This window comes from Peromyscus maniculatus, chromosome 20, assembly GCF_049852395.1.
Source record: "Peromyscus maniculatus bairdii isolate BWxNUB_F1_BW_parent chromosome 20, HU_Pman_BW_mat_3.1, whole genome shotgun sequence".
Taxonomy (NCBI): domain Eukaryota; kingdom Metazoa; phylum Chordata; class Mammalia; order Rodentia; family Cricetidae; genus Peromyscus; species Peromyscus maniculatus.
Window position 1 is genome coordinate 53,638,922 of NC_134871.1, and position 22,051 is coordinate 53,660,972.

General features: G+C 52.4%; 1 protein-coding gene across 2 annotated transcripts; it reads left to right on the plus strand.

Moving 5' to 3' along the window:
* The first annotated feature begins 1,377 nt into the window (after positions 1-1,377).
* Positions 1,378-21,527, plus strand: Parvg (parvin gamma). Of its 2 annotated transcripts, XM_006980260.4 has the most exons (14): positions 1,378-2,699; positions 4,558-4,634; positions 4,874-4,968; positions 6,134-6,198; positions 6,760-6,862; positions 7,983-8,123; positions 9,068-9,183; positions 10,272-10,327; positions 10,715-10,737; positions 12,774-12,832; positions 13,022-13,090; positions 16,042-16,143; positions 18,944-19,016; positions 19,369-21,527. In XM_006980260.4, exons 3-14 carry the CDS (start codon positions 4,890-4,892, stop codon positions 19,476-19,478), a joined length of 996 nt encoding a protein of 331 aa, XP_006980322.1. In that variant the 5' UTR covers positions 1,378-2,699; positions 4,558-4,634; positions 4,874-4,889; the 3' UTR covers positions 19,479-21,527. The 2 variants fall into 2 exon arrangements, with proteins under 2 accessions (XP_006980322.1, XP_076412576.1); XM_076556461.1 differs by lacking the exon at positions 4,558-4,634 and having other exon boundaries at positions 2,608-2,699.
* The last annotated feature ends 524 nt before the right edge of the window (positions 21,528-22,051 follow it).

The window sequence follows — 22,051 nt, forward strand, 5'->3', positions numbered from 1 at the left end:
GCTCTGGCCACTTCGGTAGTGAAGTGTCACAGAGCAAGGGTGGCTAGCTTCCTGCTCGCTCAGCTTGTCACCTGTCACTATGGAACTCTCCATCTCAGGCTAGATCCTGAACATTCAAGCTCGGAGGCCAGCTGGGCTCGGAAGGGCTCCGACTGAGCCCTTGTGCTGTGTGTCTCCAAAGTCCTCCTGACCTTTGCGTGGCGATTCCCCCATCTCCGATGTCATTTCCACACCCTGGAATTGGCAAACTGCTATTGAGCCACCAAGGCGTTCTTCTCCAGGAAGCCCGCTTGGTCACTGTGACAACTCATTTGCACTGTCAACTTGACGAGATTTGGAATCCCCTGAGAGACACGCCTCTGGGTGTGTCAGCGAGGGCGTTTGTATAAAGGGGTAACTGGGAAGGAAAGGCCCACCCTGAACGTGGGTGGGGGCATTGGGCCACGACTAAATACAAAGCGGAATGTGAGCTGAGCACCAGCATTCAGCGCCCGGCTTCCTGACTGTAGATGCGACGTGATCAGCGGTCTCACACTCCTGCTTCCCTGCCTTGACCACACCCTCCACTGCAAGCCAAAACAGGCCCCTCTTTCCCTAAGTTGCTCTCTTCAGTTTTTCTTTCTTTTTTCTTTAAAGACAGAGTCTCGTGTACTCTTACATCCTGGGCCGACCTTGAACTTCTGATCCTTCTGCCTCTGACTCCTGAGAGCTGGATTACATGTGTCAGCTATCACGCCCAGTTTATGAGGTGCTGGTTTATGACCTCCGGCATGCGAGGCAGGCACTCTAGCCACTGAGTCACATATCCAGAGTCTGTCACCCATTTTGTCGCTTCGATAAGAAAAGTGACCAGCACAGTGCTTTAAGCAATAATAGCCATCAAAAGAGATTTGTTGAACCTATTTTGTTCTGGGTTCTTTTGTGGGTGCTGGCTTTTAATAGTGAGTGGGAGAGACGGGCCCCTCCCTGCAGAGCTCCTGGCTTGATGGAAGGACAGCTTTCAGACACCAGCCAATGCCATTGGCTGACCTGTGGTGATATTTGTAATCTAAGAAATAAAGCTCATCTGAAGATCAGAGGACAGAGCCAGCCAGCCAGAGTTAGCCACAGAGGTCAGGCAGTGGTGGCACACACACCTTCAATTCCGGCACTGGGGATCACACACCTTTAATCCTAGCACTAGAAAGATTGAGACAGGAAGTGAGGTGGCTGGCCAGAGAAAGAAATATAAGGCAGGAGGAGACAGGAATTTGCTCTCTCGCAGAGGCTCTGTCAGGCTGAGGAGTTGGTGAGGTAAGAGGTGGTGGCTGTGGCTGGCTCTGCTTCCTGACCTTTCAACTTTCACCCTGATACCTGACTCTGGGTTTTGACTATAAGACCATTTAGGATTCGTGCCACTCTGACCCAGGATGGTTGCAGGCCCAAGCCACATGTGTTAGTCAGGGATGTTGTGGAAGGCTTCCTAGAGGAGGAGGAAGAACCGCAGCTCATGTCAGGAGTGAGGTCCGAGCGGTGTGAAAAGCTGAGCAGAGTTTACAAGCCATGGGGGACAAGCTGTGTGACGTCAAAGTGAAAGCCCATGGCACTGACAGAGAACAGGCAGGTATTGGTGGGTCAAGTGGGGAGAGGAGGCGGGGGCCGGGAGCTGTAGCAGGTAGGTTATGGGTGCAGTGACTCTGGCTGGGACCAGCAGACTGGCTTTTATTTAGGGGCTATTGGGTGGGTGTAGTGGCCTGTGGTGGTTTGAAGGAAAATGGTCCACAAAGGGAGTGACACTATTAGGAGGTGTGGCTTTGCTGGAGTGGGTGTGGCCTTGTTGAAGGAAGTGTGCAACTGTGGAGGTGGACTTTGAGGTCTCATGTATGCTTAAGCCACACCCAGTGTTTCCAAGACCACTTCCTGTTGTTACCTGTGAGTCAAGATGTAAGAACTCTCAGCTCCTCCAGCACCACGTCTGCCTGCATGCTGCCTTGCTTCCGGTATTATGATAATGGACTGGACCTCTGAACTCTAAGTGAGCCACCACAATTAAATGTTTTTCTGTATAAGAGCTGCCACGGTCATGGTGTCTCTTCACAGCAACAGAACCCCTAACTAGGACATGGCACATGACTGGAACCCAGGCATGTGAGAGATGGGTTGGGGCAGGAGAGTTAGAAGTTCAAGGTCAACCTCAACTTGATGAGGCCAGCCTGGGCTGCATGAGACTGTCTTGAAATCGAGAAATTAAGCAAGCAAGAAAGTTAGTTAGTTAGTGGACAGCCCCCGGGGGCTGCTGGGTTGGCATGTTGCCCTGGTGGAGCCAGAGATGAAGGTTGGGCACTGTGAGAAAAAGGAGGTAGAGAGCCCACCGTTTGCTATGGAGGCCCTAACCTCGGTTTTCTGCTCAGACAAGCAGTTGTTTGGACATGGAGAGGCAGAGACAGGAAGGGAAATAAGAGACACTATCCAAGATGCCCTTGAGCCTTGGGAAACTAGGGGACAGGGCAGGGCTGGGGCTCTGGCAGTCTCTCAGTGGATTTAGGGTGCCTCACTTACCAGCAACTCGGAGGAGGAAGCTGCCTGCGGCCACCAGGGTGGCAGAGGAAGTGAGCAGAAGCCCTGCCTTCCACCTCCGGGCCGGAACCTGTCTCTGTCGGGAACCTGGTTGTCCTCTGAGCTAGTGGGCTTCGTTTCCTGGTGTGGAAAGAGGAGGCAAGGTGAGTGCATCTGGCCTTCAACCTGTGGGATTCCTGAGCTACTAGAATCTTCTATCTGCTCACACGCCCGGGTACTAACACTCGCGGAGGAAGGCAGAGATATCCCGTGAATAGGAACCCAGAGCCACATCTCAGCTGGGGCCCCAGAGTTAGGGTGTCTGTCAAAGGGGAACCCTGAGTCCTGCCCTGTTGCTGAGGCTGTCACCTCATTTTATGGAAGAGCTGTGAGCCCTGTCCACACAGAAGGGCCCTGCCTACCTCTCCTGCAGCCAGATGAGCAGTGTTTTGGACCAGGGGCCCTCAGAACTTCACTGCGTGAGGAGAAAGTTGAGCTCCCCCGACCACGAAGAAACTGTCATATGGGCAGGGAAGGGACTTATCTGGGACTGGTCACCAGAGGCAGTTTCAGGTCTGTGTGTACTCGGCTAGACACAGGGTCCAGCCTCCTCCTGTAAAGATGCATCAGGGCCAAGAAGGGAGCGAATTGGCCTATAATCACTCAGCTCAAGCAAAGAGGAGCTGGCTGGAGCCCAGGCTCCCCCACCCCAGCCCAACTCTTCTCCTCTTCTTCAGTTTGTGGGGCTCGAGACTCATTCCCAGGGGCTCTGTGCTCTTGCTTCTGGCTTCAGAGCAGGGCTCAGCTTCTCAAGGTCCCCAGGCTGCAGCCAGTTGGAGGAAGGCAGCTCCCAGGTCCCGCCGGTGCCTCTCCCTCCACATAACTCGGGGGTTCCTCGTTTTAACTTCTCCTGGCTTGACCCCAGACCTCAGCTATCTGGGCGATCCTGGAGCTGTGGGGCAGATGCAGAGACTGAATGAGGGACAGGAGGGGAGGGTCAACGGTGACCATGCAGCAAGTGAAACTTTCAGAGGGGAAGTGGGCAGAAGAACTCCAAGGAGGGTAAAGAACCAGAAGGGTGTTAGCTTCTGAATCTGACCCCCTCTGGGTGTGGGGCAGGCCTGATACTGTCCATCATGAGGCTGGGGGTGGGGGTGGGGGTGCAGATATTGAAGGGGACTAATACCGCCCTTCAGGAGTCTGAGTGGGGATTGCTGGTCTCAGGCCTGATACTGCCCTTGGTGAATCTAGCGGGGAGGGTGCTGCTTGTCTTCCATAAGAAGCATGTGCTCTGGGCTTCATGAGCAAAAGCCCCACACCCCAAGTCTGGGGATGCCAAGCTCATCTGAGAAAGCCCCATTCAGAACTAGAGGCCAGATGGGCCAATCTCCCTCTGCAAGCCAAGCCAGCACGGAATGGGGAACAGGTCTGGGTGGCTTTGGCCTGTGGCCTGGTCCACCCCATCCACAGCTGGGGGAGTCGGGTCTTGGATTCAGGGACCCTGAAGGGATGGATGGCCACTCCACCCCACTGGTTCATCTTGATACAGATTGACCCAGAGTCCCCCCTCCCACACTAGTCTGAGGCTCTGTGGGAACTGGGGTTCTGTTCTGGCTGCAGAGAGAAGGCTGGAGCTCCTGGCCAGGAGTGGTGGGCAGGCTTCTGTGTGCCTGGCTGGCAGGGAACCCACTTCCTCACCAGGCCTTTGCCCAGGCTTTGTCCCCAGCCTGTGTATTAACTTAATGCCCCGACGAAAGGACAGAAGGAACTGAAGGAAGGAAGGAAGAAAGGGAGGGAGGGAGGGAGGGGGGGGAGGGAAGGAGGGAGGGAGGGTGGGCTTCTTTAACTCAGACAGACCCTCGCGACAGGAAAGTCATGCAGCAGAGGAATGAGGTAACTGGTTAAATGTATCGGGAAGATGAGAGAGAGAGAGAGAGAGAGAGAGAGAGAGAGAGAGAGAGAGAGAGAGAGAGAGAGAGAGAGAGAGAATGTGTCCAGCTCACTTTCTCCTTTCTCATTCAGCTCGTGCGTGAGATGGTGCTTTCTCTCTTACACTGAGGGAATCTAGGCAGATGCCCAGAGCCTTGCCTATCTATCAGGTGAGTCTAGATCCTGCCACAGTGCCAGTCAAGGATAATCATCACAGACCGGCACCATCAGGCTCGGCTTCAGATGTCTCCACACCAGGCCCCTCCTCTCCCCCTTGCTTGGCTCTTCACGTCTGCTCAGAGTCACGCCATCCCGTCCTCCGTTTCTCCCAAGTCTGAATGAAAGAATGAGCAAATGGCCAGCCTGGGCCTTGGGGCCAGTGATGCGCTCTGTCTCCTGTCTCCTCCAGGGAAGGCGAGGAGAAGATGGAGTCAGAGCCGCTCTACAACCTGCTGCAGTTCCCAAAGGAGGTGAACCAGCCCGCAGAGGAGGAGCTCCCACGAGGTGCTGGTCCTGGCGGGGCAAGGGTTGTTGAATCAGAGGAGGGAGGGAGGGAGTGTGACCAGGTGACTAGAACGAGACAGCTGTACCTGAGGACTGTCCACGTAGCCATCTATCTGTCCATCCGCCATCCATCCTCTCTTCATCTCTGTCCACTCACTCATCCATGAATCACCCATCCATCCTTTCATCCATACACCCATCCATATATTTATCTCTCCCTCCTTCCTCCTATCCCTCTACCCTTTCTTCTTTCCATCCCTCCCTCCCTCCATGCCACGCTCACATCTTCCCTCCCTCCCTCCACATCCATTCACTAACTCACTCATGTTATCACTAGTTGACCCCAAGCCATGAGCGCAATGTTCTACTTATTCTCCCAGCAGGGGTGGGGGTACTCCAAGGTTTTGGGAGATCTAGCATCTAGGTGGGTCACATGGCAGGTTATATTTTATGAGCTTGGGCAGGTCAGCCCCATGTGCTGACTCAGTTTCTTCATGTGCATCGAGGTCAGCTGATCTACAAAGTCCCTCTGGGCCTGATGCTTTGTGGGTTGTAAGATTTTTTTTTTTAAATAATTGATTTATTTTTATTTTATGTGCATTGGTGTTTTGCCTGTGTGTGTGTGTGTCTCTGTGAGGGTCCCTTGGAACTGGAGTTATAGATAGTTGTGAGCTCTCACGTGGGTGCTGGGAATTGAACCTGGGTCCTCTGGAAGAGCAGTCAGTGCTCTTAACCGCTGAGCCATCTCTCCAGCCCTAAGGGTTCTAAGAATTTAAAATGTGGGGACCCTGCTGACCAAGGCCTCATGGAAGGGAGTGGCTGAGCCAAAGAGGGCACAGGGGACCTTGGTGCTACACCCTGGCCAGAGCTGCCTGGCAGCATAGGTGATGCCCACCTCAGCCTGTTGCTCCTTTTGGGCTGTGCCTCCACTCGAGGCAGGTATAGGTAGGGTTTCTCGAAGATGCCACACATCTGCTTGATGACCTTCAGAGTAAGGGGTGACCTCAGAGTTTAAGTGTGCACCCCCAGTGCTCATGAGAAAGTGAGAGTGAGAGGCAGGGCTAGGTTCCCCCTGGGGGCCCAGGTTCAGTGGGTAACCCACAGGGAGATATCTGCCAAGGGCTCTCATGGTCCTCACACACGTCATACCCACCTCGGCTTCCAGGAGGAAAGAAGAAATACCTGTCCCCCAATTCCCGGAAGGACCCCAAGTTTGAAGAACTGCAGAAGGTACCCGATCATGCCCAGCCCTGAAGTCTCTGGAGCCAGGCTTGGTGCCCCTGACTTATAGACACCACACCCCTGTCCACCTCCACCCTGACACCACCTTCCTCCATTCCAACATCACACCGGTTCTTTTCCTCCTGAGACATCCCCAGCATCACCTGTAGCCTCCGTGTTTCTACAACCCTCTCTTGGAGGCAGTCCAGGCTTTGTAACCAAGTGCCCATGCCAGCCATTGCCATCACCCCAATTCCACAGCCACGCCCCCGGTTTTAAGTATTTGCTACAGTGATGGCGACTCCCAGGTAACAAAACCCCATGTACAGGATAACAGCCTCTCAGGGTTCAGGCAGGTATTTGGAAGATCTTGGGAGGAGCGTCTTTGAGATCTCAGAGGAGGCTCCACATGGCCAGGGAGATCAGGGAGAACTTTCTGGAAGAGACACCACTTGACCAGGCCATGAAGAATGGGTAGTAATTGGTGGGTAGAAGAGGTCACTCTAGCCTGAAATAAGAGCTTGGCCAGGGGACTCCTACCCCTGTCAGCTGTCCCCTTGTGACCGGCAGGTGCTGATGGAGTGGATCAACACCACACTCCTCCCAGAGCACATCGTGGTCCGCAGCCTGGAGGAGGACATGTTTGATGGACTCATTTTGCACCACCTGTTCCGTAAGCAGAGGCCCAGGTCCCGCTTCACCCCACCTGTGCTTCCTAAGCAGCTGCTCTGGGGGCTTTGGAGCCAAGTGCATCCCCTTGACCCCTCAAGTGGCTTCCTACTATAACCCTGGGGGAAGGGACTCCTCTGTGGCTTTCCAGATTGCAGAGCTGCAGAGGTGGAGACCCTGCCCACACCTGGGCATGGCAGGACAGAGCTGGGATTCCACCTGGTGTCTAATGTCTGGGCTGTTGCTCCTTCTGGCACACTGTGGCCTATCTAGCATTTATGAAGTGTCTGATCATTTTAGGAGATGGGACATCCACTGTCCCTGTCCTTAGAGTACCCTGTGCTGCTGGAAGGACCCAGGCTATCCTGAGTGGGACATTCCAGAGGCAGAGGCAGAGGCAGGGGTGGTTCTGCCTGGCGGGTCCCAGTGTGCCTGGAAGTGATGTCCAAAGTCAGGCCAAGTTCCTGCCTCTGGCTGGTTTTCCTACCCGTGTCTGGCCTGCAGATGTCTTGTGCAAGGAAGGGGGTCCTGGGAGCGGTAGGGCCCAGATCCATAGTCTCAGAGCCTCTTCAAGCCACCACTCTGCAGAGCTTGGCATACGAGCTCCGGAGTGATCCTCCAGCCTCCGCCGAGGGCTTCTGGGTACTTCTCGGGGAGCAGGCGCTGTCAGCTTTTCTGAACAGTTCACTACTGTTCCTCTCTCTCTGGCTATGGGTGAGACCAAGGCTCCCAGACACAGAACGATATGCCTGGGTCTCAGTGGAGAAAGCAGGGGTGCTGCCCCGTGGGAACGGTATGGCCACAGCAGTGCAGAGACCAAGGTGTGGGTCAATGATCAAGATGAGGTGGGCCAGAGGGGATGGCGTGAAGGGTTGCATCCTGCTCACAGACATGGTCCATGTGCCCTGTTGGATGGGCCCATTTCCCATGTGGATGGGGACTCCTTGGATAATGAGCATGTTTGGTTGAGGGTTCTGGGTTGCCCAGGGCTCAGCATTAACAGTATATATCCCCATATTCTAACAGATCCGTATATTCTAACAAGGTGGCATTATCCTCATGGCAGAGGGCCCCAGTGACAGCTGCTGGACACTTCCTGGTCCTTACTGCTCTTTTGCTTTCAGAGAAGCTGTCAGCCCTCAAGCTGGAAGTGGAAGAAATCTCTCTGACCTCAGCTAGCCAGAGGCGCAAGCTAGGGATCGTCTTGGAGGCCACCAACCGGAGTCTGCAGGTCGAAGAGCAAGAGGCCCAGTGGAGCGTGGAGAGTAGGTGGGGCCGAGCCAGGCTGGTCCCTGGGAGGGGAGGCGGGACCGTCTGCACTGGCTTCTCCCTTGATAATCAGCACACTCATCCACCCAAGAACCACCACCGCAGGCTGGAAGGACACAGAGGCCTCAGGCAGCCCATAGCTCGAGCACAAGCGCTGGACACGAAGTCAGGTGTCTGGTGGGAGAGAAACTGACCTACGCACATGGCCCTGGGGGTACCACTGCGGTCAGTGCAGCCCAAGGATGATGACTTCCCAGGGACATGGCTTCTGCTGAGCCTCAGAACAGGCCACACCTCTCAGCCGGGTTGCATGGCGCTCACAGTCCGGCCTTCACTAATTTTCTGCCTGTTAACAAATGAGTGTGCTGTGTGTGTATGCCTCCCATCCACCCTTCAGACGGTGTGGTACGTACACGTACACACACACACACACACACACACACACACACACACACACGAGAGAGAGAGAGAGAGAGAGAGAGAGAGAGAGAGACAGAGACAGAGACAGAGAGACAGAGACAGAGAGACAGAGAGAGACAGAGAAAGAGACAGAGCAACAGAGACGAAGAGACAGACAGACAGACAGACAGACAGAGACACACACACACACACACACACACACGAGAGAGAGAGACAGAGACAGAGACAGAGACTCAGAGAGAGACAGAGATAGAGAGCTACAGAGACAGAGAGAGAGACAGAGAACAACAGAGACAGAGAGACAAAGAGACAGACACACACACACAGAAAAAGAGACAGTGAGAGAGACAGAGAAAGAGAGACAGGTAGGAAGAGAGAGATAGACAGAGACAGAGAAGAGAGAGAGAGAGAGACAGACACACACAGATTCTGACCTCAGTGGTCTTCACAGCACAGTTCTGAGGGTGTCTGCAGGTTTTGGTGGCCCCTCAACTCTGACTTTCTGTCTTCTCCTCTTTAGCCATCTTCAGCAAGGACCTGCTGGCCACCTTGCATCTCCTGGTGGCCCTGGCCAAACGCTTCCAGCCGGACCTGCTTCTTCCAGACAACGTCCAGGTGGAAGTCATCCACATTGAGGTACTTGTGAGACGGTGGAATGGGGCAGGTCATCTGAACATATTGCTCCATGCCACTACATCTATGGGGGGGCGGTATTTGCATGGGGAGTGACTCCAGGAGCCTATGGGGACATCTCATCACATCAGGACAGCGGTGGGGGGCTGGGCTGGCAGAGACAAGGAGGGTAGGAGGAGGGCCCTGGCCAGCCAGCCCTGTTCTCAGCAGCCAGCTCTGCCTAGCAGAGGCAGAAACGGGTATACCATAGGGAGGTCGGCTGGTGCCACCATATTTCCTGGGTCACAGGTGGCCATCTCTCCGTGGCTACCCTAGATATCATGTCTTTCATCTGTCACTGAAGACCACATCCTGTCTCCTCTTCTGAGAAACCTTGGTTATTGGGCAGCGCAAGCTTGTCTTCTATGGTGTGTGTGTGTGTGTGTGTGTGTGTGTGTGTGTGTGTGTGTGTGTTCCTTCTACTTGCCTTACAGAACCAGCTGTATCCAGCTGGGCCTTGTCAAACCCCTTACCACCTTTCCCAAGTCTATCCTTAAAGTTCACTGCTCAGCAGTTTCATGGCTTTCTCAAACTTACATAAATCAGGTAAGGCTGACAAGATAACTCAGCAGGTAAAGGTGTTGGCTTATCAAGCCCGACAACCCGAGTTCATTCAGTCCCTGAGACCCACATCATAGGAAGGGAGAATTGACTCCTGAAACTTGTCTGTGACCTTCATATGTCCAACATGGCATGTGTGTACTACACACACACACACACACACACACACACACACACACACACACACACACACAAAATAAGCAGGGGAAAAATCAGAGGCGACCATTAATTTGTGTGTTCATTCACAGAACACATATCCATTTACACACACACCCCTCTCTAGGGTGTCTTAGGAATGAGGCATCTATAGTGCTATCCTCGTGGGTTTTTAATAACCACAGGGAAAACGGACAAGGAAGCTGGCCCATGGTAGCATCCTGAGACGGGGGCAAAGCAGAGTGTACTAGGTTCTCTTACTCTGCTTTGGTCCTGTGGGACTGGTTCTGGGGTACTCTGGAGTCACCCCATTTCTTCCTCTTTCCCTGTTGTAGAGCACCAGGACCGGCCTGAAGTCAGACAAGCTGGTGGAGCAGCTCACAGAATGCAGGTGAGGGTGGGCCGGGCCTTGGCCCCGTGGGAGATGCAGGGGGTGCTGGGCCAGAGAAGCCCTCATTGTGCCTGCTGCTTCTCAGCCCCCAGCAGGCTGCAGAGACCCCCAGCCCTGTGCAGCCCTCCCCCCCCAGCCCCTACATCCTCAGCCCCACAGTATGCAAGTGTTGTGAGGTATGTGCATGCAGGGCAAGGCTGCCAGCCTCTTAGCCTTGCCTTCCCCACGCAGAGTCTCTGCACCTCCCCTGCCTTGATTGCCCAGGAAAACGAGCCCATCTCCTTGCCACCTGCTGGCACCAAGCTTGTTACATTAGGGGATGAGAGGGCTGCAGACTTTTGGCTAAGTCTTTGATTGCTTTTCTGTCTCCTGCAATTTCTCCTCTAGCACACACAAGGACCGGCCTTCACGTAAGTGACTTAGGAACTGCGGGAAGATTTTTTTTTTCCTTCTGATGGGGTCAAAGCAGCGGTGATGGAGCGGTTAACTGTTTCCACTGTGGTCCCCTACTCTCCTGTGGCAGGATTTGTTCATGAATGTGTCCTTCCTTCTGTCTGTCTGTCTTTTAGCTGGCATCTTCGTACTGTTATTATGGGGAGAGACCCACAGTCCACACCACAAGGGCAGAATGGTGGTGATGCCGAATGCCACTAACTCTTCCCTCACTCATTAGCCATGTAGGCTTGGGTAGGTGCCTTAACCGGTCTGTGCCTCAGTTTCCTCGTCTGGAACCCACTTCTTCAGCTGGTGGTGAGGGCTGAAGGAGGTGTCTGTGGGTGTGCTTAGCACATGGAACACTCTCAATGGTAGGTGTGCAATAACATGGCTGCGGCTAATGTGACGAGTGGTTCACCGGTCAGTGCACTGACCAGCTGTTACTTCTTTCACTTATCTGTTCCTCAGATGGACAAGTCAACTGTTCACCCATTTATTCCTTCTTCCAATTATCCATCTATCTACCCACCCACTCATCTTTCTATCAGGCAGCCAGCCAGCCATCTATTTACCTATATAATCACCCATCCATCTATATATCCATTAATTTATATATCCATCCATCCATCCATCCATCCATCCATTCATCTATATACATATACAATCATCCATCCACTCATCTGTATATCTATTCATTTATATATCTATCCATCCATCTATATATATACAATCAACCATCCACTCATCTGTATATCCATTAATTTATATATCCATCCATCCATCATCCATATATATACAATCATCCATCCACTCATCTATATATCCATTCATTTATATATCTATCCACCCATCTATATACCTATACAATCATCCATCCACTCATCTATATATCCATTAATTTATATATCCATCCATCCATCTATATACCTATACAATTATTCATCCACTCATCTATATATCCATTCATTTATATATCCATCATCTATCCATCTATCTATATACCTATACAATCATCCATCCGCTCATCTATATATCCATTCATTTATATATCCATCATCTATCCATCCATCTATATACCTGTACAATCATCCATCCATTCATCTATATATGCATGCATGCATCCATTTATATACATATATAATCATCCATCCACTCATCTACATATCCATTAATTTATATATCTATCCATCTATATACCCATACAATCATCCATATACTCATCTATATATCCATTCATTTATATATCTATCTATCCATCTATATACCTATATAATCATCTATCCATTCATTTATATATCCATCCATTCACCCATCGTTCATCCAACCAGCTATGTATCTGCTTAACCATCCATCCATCTATCTAGCCACCCATCCATACATCTGGCTATTTATATATCCAACCATCTATCTGTCCATCCATTCATAAATACATATATATCCACCTATTACACACACACAAGCACATATCCCTCATTCATATCTATCTATCTATCTATCTATCTATCTATCTATCTATCTATCTATCTATCTATCTATCCATTTGTCATTCATATACATACATACATACATATCCATTATTCATATATATATATATATGTCATTCATACACACACACCCATTTATCCATTCATTTATCTATACACAAGGCAGCCAGATATATATCTACCCGACCATCCTCCACCTACCCACTCACTTATCCCACTGCAGTTACTGAGATGCATGCCCATCACCCATTTTGATCTCTAAATGACCCAACCTAGCAGGCATCATTCACTAGGTGTTTGAGATGAGGAAATCGAGGTACTGAGAGGGAAGCCGCACTCCACCCCACCCCACCCCCAGCCAAGGAGCTGTGTGTCCCAGATCTAGGCCCTGTTTCATTCAGGAACTCGAAGATCAAGCTGTAGCTCCCGTGGGACTGTTTGTTTCTGGGAAACTTTTGTGTGGAAACATTCTGTTCCGCACAAAGATAACAGCATCGTAATGAGCTGTTTATCTCTCTGGTCTGCAGAGGACGCCTTTGATGAATTATTTAAGCTGGCTCCAGAGAAAGTGCATGCCGTGGAAGAGGTAGGAGATCAAAGCTTCCCACGCCCACCACCTACCTGTCTGGGTCTCAGGGTGATGGGGGAGGACACAGGTCTCACTCCATGCCAGTTGGGTGCTGGGTAATAGAAGGGAAGGCTTTCTGTCACCCCAGGTTGGAAGGTGGTGTGAGGGTCCCTGAGTGGTCTTGAGGTCCTTGCTCTTGTGTCTTAGGCCATCGTGAACTTTGTCAACCAGAAGTTGGAGCGCCTGGGCCTGTCTGTGCAGAGTCTGGACACCCAGGTAGGGACACTTGTGGGTCCTCATGCAGGGACGAGAGCTCCTGGGCCCGAGAAACTTACTGTGTGACCGGAAGTGAGGCATCACCTTCAGTGATCTCAGGGCCCTCTCTAGTGGGATGTGCTGCTGGCAGGCAGTATTGCCACAGGGAGCCCCTGGGACCACTGGGTTGGGGGCCTGTGGGAAGCTGTGAAGGCTGGGCCATCTCTACTGCTGGCTTTGTTTACTCATTTATCAGAATGACTCCTAGGTCATGGGACACCCTAGGGCATACTGAAGCCAGAGGGAGGGGCCTCCCCTGTGATCATGTTTATTCAGATGTAGCACTGAGATTCATGATGGGTCCATTTCTGAGGTTGGTGCCAGGAGTGGTTGGAGAAGCTGATGCAGCGCCACCCTCGGCGGGCTCCGTCCTGAGCCCCGAGGGCTTTGCCCACCATGAGGACACAAACTGAGTCGTCCTAAGGTGGGAGCAGGTTCAAAGTGCCTCACCTAACCATGCCCTCCACGGAGATTCTGTGTCTCTAGTGTTCCCACAACCCAAGGGGATGGAAATGCAGAGATCTGACACTGCTGGGATCTACAGGGTGCTGATGGGGTCTGGTGGACACTGGGCAGACCTCCACAGGCTGTGGGTATCGGCCATGTCTCAAGGCCCATGCAGAACCGGCCACAGCTGCTGTCTTCTCAGGGACACGTGGGTGGCTGTTAGCTAGGGAGGGCCAGGCTACATAGTCCCCAGTTTGGGGCCAAACAGGAAAGTTCTTGGTACCTGTTCTGCCTGGAGCAAAGTTCTCCCTGCCATCAATCAACTCTGCAATCCCCCCTACCCGCTGTGAGAACTGATAAAACCCCATTCAACAGATGAGACTTTTAAGACACAGAGAGCTTAGGTAACTTAGCTAAAGTCACACAGTGACTAAGGGGTGGTCCTAGGTTTTGGACCAAGGCAGTTGGGGTTCAAGTGTACGCTTACAGCCACTGCTCATGGTGGGTGGTCATGTGAGCTTTGTGAGTGCTGTGGCAACATAGAGGGGTGGAAGCACAGACTTCAGGGCCATGCGCATGTGTGTTTCCATCCCGTGCCTGCCACTTTGTGCCCCTGGGCTCTGAGGACACTTCCATACGGCTGTGTGACCTTGGGTCAATTACTGGACTTCTCTGAACCTTAGGCTCGCCGCTTTATAAAATGGGAGCAATTCCCCCTCCTGGAATTGTGAGTCGGGGAACACTGCTACTTAGTGTCATTTTGTATCTGTCACTTGACTCACTGTTGATCTCCCGGAGCGACACACCCATCTCTGACTGTGTTTTCTGTGGGGAGCCATAGGACGACATCTCCGGTTTACTCACTTCTCCGGTCCTTCCCTCCTGTGCTAAAACAAGAGTGAGTGAGCAGGGGGGACATTTGGACCTGACGGGATGGAAGAGGCAGCCTCAGAGTTAGGTTTTCCCAGCTACCTTTTGAGGACAGCAGTAGAGAAGCTTCTGGGCCCAAACTAATAACATCCGAACAGACTTAATCGGGGGAAATTCCATTAAAGACCGAACAGCGCCTTTCGAACAGCGTCTCTCTGCGGCATCCAATCTTGTGCTTTGTGCGTTTGAAGAGATTCAGTAGGATTACATTAGCATATGGTAAGGCTCGTGGCTGTGTTATCTCAGAGCGTGCACACAGAACAGACAGAAATATTAATGGGCCCGTGTGCTCCTCTCTGCCTGTCCTGATGGGCGAATTTTATACGAACTCTGTTTTCACACATCTCTCATGGAATAAATTGTCATTTAAAACCGGACATGATGGGGGTGGTTCCGCTGGTAGAGCACTCGCCTGGCAAGCCAGCATCCTGGGGTGTGGTGGCACACATTTCTTTTTTTATATGTGGGAGTGCTGGCCTATGGGTGTGTATGCGCAACACGTGTGTGCCTGGTCACCGCAGAGGCCAGAAGGAGGTGTCGGAGTCCCTGGAGTTTATAGATGGTTGTGAGCTGCTGGGTGGGTGCTGGGAACCAAGCCCCAGTTCTGTGTAAGAGCAGAGAGTGGTCTTAACAGCTGAGTCCAGGCACACATAGTTAAACCCAGTGCCGGGTAGGCAGAGACAGGTGGAGTCCTGAAGCTTGCTGGCCAGCCTGCCTAGTCTACTTGGCAAGTTCTAGGCCAGTGAAAGATTGCCCCCTCCCACCCCCAAATAGGTAGGCTGTTCCTGAGAAATAATAAATGCCCTAGGTTGCTCTTATGGCCCCTACATGCACATGTGTGTATGTGCATGGGTATTCACACATATACACATACATGCACACATATGAAAACACACACACACACACACACACACACACACACACACACACACACACACACACACACACCCTGAGACTATTCCATAGTAAGGTTAGAAACTGCTCTTTTAATTGAATGTATTCGAAGAGGCAGACAGCCCCTGAAACTGCTGCTGTTGACAACCCCATGCGGCTGGGCATGCCATCCCCACTTCTCAGAAGGAACACGAGGCTCAGAGAGGTGGTGCAACTTCTTTCAGCTCACACAGCATGTAAAAGGCAGGACGGAACCCCCTCCCATGTCAGCCTCTCCCACACAGGCGGGAGCTCTGGTTCCTTTCTTTGGCATGTTAGTTCCTTGTATGTGGTTCCTTGTGTGTCACTGTGACAAATGCCTGAGACCAAGGGGAAGGGTTTGTTTCACTCACAGGTTCTGGCGGGGTCTCTTTGCTTGGGCCCCACATGCCTGGGCAGGAGTGTCTGGTGGAGGGCAGCTGTACACAACATGGTGGATAGGAAGCTGAGAGCCCAGTAGGAATGGGCCAGGGAGACTGCACCGTCCAAGGACCCACCCCCAGTAATCTAGCCAGGCCCCACCCCACAAAGTGTCCAGCTGGGGACCAAGTGTTCACAGCGTGCTGTGGGGATGGTTTTGGACTGATACACAACACCTGTAGTTTGCAGATGGCGTCATCCTGCTCCTGCTGATCGGACAGCTGGAAGGCTTCTTCCTGCATCTGAAGGAATTCTATCTCACTCCCAGCTCTCCCACAGAAATGGTAAGCTTCCAAGGTCTCCCTCCATGGATTTTTTTGGGTGGTGGTGTTGGACAGATTTATGGCATTGGCCTGACAGTCTTTATTCAATTCCAAGCCATGAGGAAGGTCTCTAGATGAAGCTTCTCCCAGGCCTCTTGGCCTTAACCTCCCTGGCCTTTCCTTCTGCACCCCCAGGAAGAGGGAGGCAGATGGTGTCCCCACTTTATAGAACAAGACCGAGATCTTGGAGTCTGGTAGTGCTCCCCTGGGACCACACAGATCCCTGATGTAAGTGTGGCCCCCAAGAACAATCCATCCCTGAACCCTTCTTAGGAGCAGGGTGAGCCTATGGGAGGCTCACAGTGTGGGACAAACCTGAGTCCATCGAGTGAGACATCAGGAACGAACCATGAGAAGAGTCTTAGGAGGGAGGCAGGCACCACAGGAAGCCAGGCTTGGCAATGTGGGCCCATGCCCACGGCCTTCAGCAGCCAGGCTTCTTGGGATGCAAGGCCCGTTCTTGCTACTTCACATGTTCCAAACCAGGTCAAGCCAGTGCACAGAGGGCCAGCATTCATGGCACAGCTAGCCTGTGAACCCACCATTAGATCCTCTTCTGACCCTTCTAGGGAATAGACATGGAAGCATGGCTTTAGTTCAGAGCCCAAGAGGAGACTTGGGGCAGGAACATGGCTGACAACACTCAGGTCCTTAGCTGGAAGCCGGAAACCCGGGTGGTTCTCTTGTGGAGCGGCCTCCCAGGACTGCGGTTTTTCATTCTCAGGTTGTGCTTGATTGCAGTGTAGATGCAAGGATGTCAGCATTCATTTCTGGAGTCAAGCTAGGGACACAGAGAGAGGGGGTCATTTGCTTTGCAGAAATCAACGCGCCCAAGCCAGGAAGCTCTAGCTTCCTCCCACGTTCAATTATCTCTCTCAGGAAGATAGAAATGCATCTCCTGGGTCCTGGCCTTTCTAGGCTCTGTAGAACGCGGAGCTTTCTCTTCATCATCCCAAACTGCTCAGAAGCAAAGGACAGGCTGGGGAGGGTGAAGTGGGTGTCTCAGGAGCCTGACCAGATCTTTGGCTCACGAGCTTGGCGGAGGAAGTGTGCTCAGGGAAGCCCGGTGTTCTCTGAGTCGCTCAAACACACTCTTCCAAATGGACTCCCTGAGAGCAGGCGCTGTTCTGATTCTGGGCTTTGTGTATGGCCAGGACCACATTTGATGGTCCACAAGTATTTGCAAAATATAAGAGTGATGGGAGGGCCAGATGGCTCAGTGGCTAGGTGTGCTTGCTGCCAAGCCTGATGACCTGAGATGGATCCCCAGAACCCACGTGGTGGAAAGAGAACTGACTCCTGCACGTTGTCCTCTGACCTCCACGCATGCTGTGGCATACAGTCCCCTCCACAAATAAATAAATAAGTGTAAAAATAAAATAAATGTAGTTACAGGCCAGGGCAGCCACACAGGCGTCCAACATTCCTGGCACAGTCAGCCCTCAACCCCATGACATCAGAACATCAGATCGTGAGTTGGAATAAGTGAGGGAAACTGGGTAGCTGTGTAGCTCAGGGCCCAAGAGAGGAGGGGGCTGGTGGAAGAAACTGCAGTGTAGGAGACCCGCGGTTGGCGCCTGCTTCCAACCCCAGCTATTTGAGAGGCTGAGGCAAAAGATCACAAGTTTGAGGCCAGCCTGGGCTATAGAGTGAGGCCAAAGCCAGTCTGGACAGCTTGGTGAGACCTTGCCTCCAAATAAAAAGTAAAAATAGGCCTGGAGGTATGGCTCTGTGGTAGAGCATGTGTGGGAGGCCAATCTCCAGGAGTGCGTGAATGAAGCATTCCCCAAAATTGGCCACATGAGGTGCTGTGATAAATGGAGTCTGCGGTCAATTAACTCAGGGAAAATAGAAATACCCTGGAAGCTTGGCATGCATTGGTGTGTTCAAAGGCTCTGAGAGGTCCTTCAGTGAAGGATCCAACAGTTTCCAAAACCATTTTGGCCACAGATACCTCTTCCTTGACATCGCGGATCCCTCTCTAGGGAGGTGCTGTGTTGTCAAGAGCATCCGGGGTGGGACTCTGAGGTGCAGGGCAGGGAGCTGGAGTTCTCTCTTACTGATATTTACTTCCGGGGTGCTGGCCAGCAGCACTCCTGCTGAGAATGTGTCAATAGTGGGGAGTCCCTCTTCCCAGGATGTTCTGTGGAAAGAGACTTGGGACCACAGAGGCAGGCCTGAGCATTTACTCAGACTACTTCCCTCTTGGTCTGGACCTTCCTGAGGGTGCCTAGTCGTCCTGTAGAGCTGTGGGCCAGTGACCCGTCTTCCCAGTGTTCTTGTTTTGCATCATGACCCTACTCCTGATGACCCTCCAAGCAGAAAGACTGCTTATCACCTTCTAAGGGTGAGGGGTGTGCTCTACCACCTACAAGCCCTAGCTCCCTTCTGAGACAAAATCCCTTCACCCGACAGACTCACACGCAGAGTGTCACCTCCACCAGAACACTCTCCCCTCCCACTCCCGTGGAATCTCCTCAGCGAGGGTCTTTCCCTCCAGCAGTGTCTGCTTGATGGCCCATGTCCAGCGTGTGGCATCTGCTGAGGGCTATGTGCTGATGAGGGTCTCGGTGCGAGGGAGTGAGCTCTCCATTCACAGGGCATGGAAGGAGATGTTGGGTGTCCCCTAATTGCTGCTGTGGTTCAGGGATTCAAAACCTTGGATGGGCAAGGGCAGATGCCATTGGTGACAGCATGGGCCTGGTGCCTGGACCCAGGCAGGGTCTCATTGGCTGACATTTGATCGGCTTTATCATCATAGCTGCACAATGTCACCCTAGCCCTGGAGCTGCTGAAGGATGAAGGCCTGCTCAGCCACCCTGTCAATCCTGAAGGTGAGTGCATGGCCGCCCATTGCCCGGATGACCTGCTGTGGATGTGACTGAGAGCGGTTGTGAGGAGTTGGGGGACAAGCATTGGTAAATGGAGTCCACCTGCTTGCTGGTCCATAAAGAGATGCTGACTGTGAGGTTTCCTAGGAGGGGTGCTGTGGCCATCATGTCTGCATGCAGGGACTGAAGTCCATGGGAATGAGTGTTCAGAGCAGCCAGATTTCCAGTCACTGCTGGGGGAAGGAACATGGATGCAGGGGAAGCCCAGACAAGAGAAGGGACCCTCCTCCATCCCTGGGGACCAATGGTCCTCCCTAGCCTGGCCTGACAGGCTGCCTTCTCCCTCTGCCCACAGATATTGTGAACAAGGATGCCAAGAGCACACTGAGGATACTCTACAGCCTGTTCCAGAAGCATGCGCCGAGGGCAGAGGGTGATGGGGCACCCCGTGGTACCCCAAACTAGTCACCTCTGTCTCCCCCAAGCCATTTCTCAGGACCTGCCACCTCTGGAGGACCCAGCAATCCTACATCCACCCACCCCAGCCTTGTTACTGTGGGTGGGTGACATGCTTCCCTCCCACACCCGTCCTGCTTACATGTACACGTGGGCTGATACCTTTGACCCCACCAGATGGGGATCTGTTTTGAGCCACCCCTGCTTTGCTCAGATCATTTTGACAGCTGTATGGATTGTATTCTGTGAGTGGGGGGAGGGTGGTGCTCTGGGTGCCTGTGGAGTCCGGGGTGAGCCTTTAACTATGGTGAAAAGACTTGAGTTCTCAGGCTAGACCAGACCGCAACAGCCCCCAATCTGTCTGCTAAGGCTATACCAGGACAGTTAGTGGCTTCCCAGCTCTCCACAAAGCTGACTTTCCCTAGCCATATGCTCTTTGGCACCAAGGCTGATGGCCTGAGTGCACTCAGCTCCTGGCTGTCTGCCTCTTACTTGGCCCAGGGTCATCACCCAAAGACTGGAGGAGCCCCATGAGGGAGAAGTGGATTCAGTTTCGTGTCAAAGGACCCTGGCCAGGCTATCCCTACAGCCGCAGTCCTGAGCTTTGCCCCAAGGGAAGAGAGCCTGTAGTAGGTTCCCGGGTTCAGGCTATCTCTCTGGTCATCTTTAGGGAGCCATGAGCATTCTGTCCTATGAGACTTTGTGTCTTCTGCAAAGACAGAGAAACAGCTCAAGAACTGAGCTGGGTCCATCCTGGCTGGAGGAGAAGCTATTAGGGGAGACACAAGGCATGGGGTGTGAGGTTGCAGACACATAGAGGTGTACAGGTTCGAGGGTGCAGGGATGTGGGGGAGGCCAGCCCATTGTCACTCCTCTGGACTTTTTCCTGTCTGCCCAGATCCAGACCTCTGGTAGGAAAGGCATCTAGGTTTGGGAACAGCTTTGCTTTTGGGGACTTTGGAGCAGAGTCTGGACAGGACAGGACACCCCTCCTAAGACAGTGGGTGGAGCTGGGAGTGACCTGGGGCACTGGTGTCTGATGTGAGAAGTCTAGAGGCTCTTCTTTCCACCCACCTCCCATCCACCTGTCCCCTTGCCTGCTCATAAGTCTTACAGCAGTGGGGGTTCTCATCACACATCGCCTCTGTCCCACTGACTCTGGGACATGTCCCTCTCCCATGGCGGCGGCATCATCACAGTAGCTGGGGGATAGTTGCCTCTACTTCAGGTAACCTTTCCATGAAGGCCTTCCTCTAGGGCCCATTTGTTCTCTCTGGAGCATCCTGAGCCATGGTGGCCGGAGTCCACACTCACTCACCTCCTGGGCTCTTGGCTCCCTCTTTCCTCCTTCACTGCCTGCTTGCCCATTTGGCTCCTCCACGACCTCACTTCCACGTCCCCACCTCCTGCCTGATAGCAAACTTTTAAGTGCTGACGATAATAATAATTTTTGTAATTTTATTGAGGAATAACTAACATGTCCCAGTTGAAGTGTACAAGTGAATGACAGCTGGCAAGCATACGCAGTCACATACCTCCACCAGAAAGAAGGGTCAAGCGCTGAAACAGCCTGCCGCCTGGTGTCCCAGCCTTCGGAGTCCTGGCCTTGGAAGCGACCGATCCACTTTCTGTTACTGTCATTTCCCCTTTTCTACATCTTTTGGAAACTGCATCAGAGGGGAAGTGGTCTTCCACGTGGGGGTTCTTTGCCCTGGTGCAATTCTGCCATCTCCACGGTGACCCCACAGCCCATCCCTCTGCTTGCTGACGACGGGCCCCCTCAGTGGGTGCCAATCATACGTCCATGCTTTCGCTGCCTACAGAACTCGAGGACTCTCCTTACTGTCCAGTTTTTATGTCATCGACAGGGATTGCTCTTCCTGTCTTTCAGATTGCGGAGCATGCGCTCCTCTTTGTCTGGACACTTCCTTTCACTTTTCCTGGGTGAATACCCAGGCCTGACACGACCAATTCCTACAGTAATTGTATGTTTTATTCTGTAAGATACTGTGAAATGGTTTTTGGAAGTAAACATACTGTTTTCATTCCCACCTGCAATGCCCAAGAGCTCCAGTTACTCTGCATCTTGACAACACTTGGTATTATCTGTCTTTTCGATGTTAGCCATTCAAACGGTGCGTGGTGGTATCTCACCGTGTGATTTTTAAATGTTATTCCTCTAGTGACGGAGGGTTTTGAGAATCTGTATTAGTCAGTTCTGGGTACTGTAACAAAATGCCACAGACCAGGCAATTTAAATAACAAACAGTCTGTTGAATAGTTATGGTGGCTGGGACTTGGAAGATGGAGGAGCTGGCAGATCTATCTAGTGGCTGGTGAGAACCCTTCTCCTGGCCCAGAAATGTTTTTATTTCTGTGTCTTCACGAGGGTGTGTGTGTGTGCATGTGTGTAAGGGGGGCTACCCGAGAAGAGATGGAGAAAGAAAGGCTTCACTTTCTTCTGGGGACCCCCACCTTCATCTGAATCTAATCACCCCCACATAGTATTCTTCCACATAGTGTGGTAGTCGGGGGTTGGGGGTGGGGCAAGGGGGTCAACACAGGACTGGGGAGGGACAGCG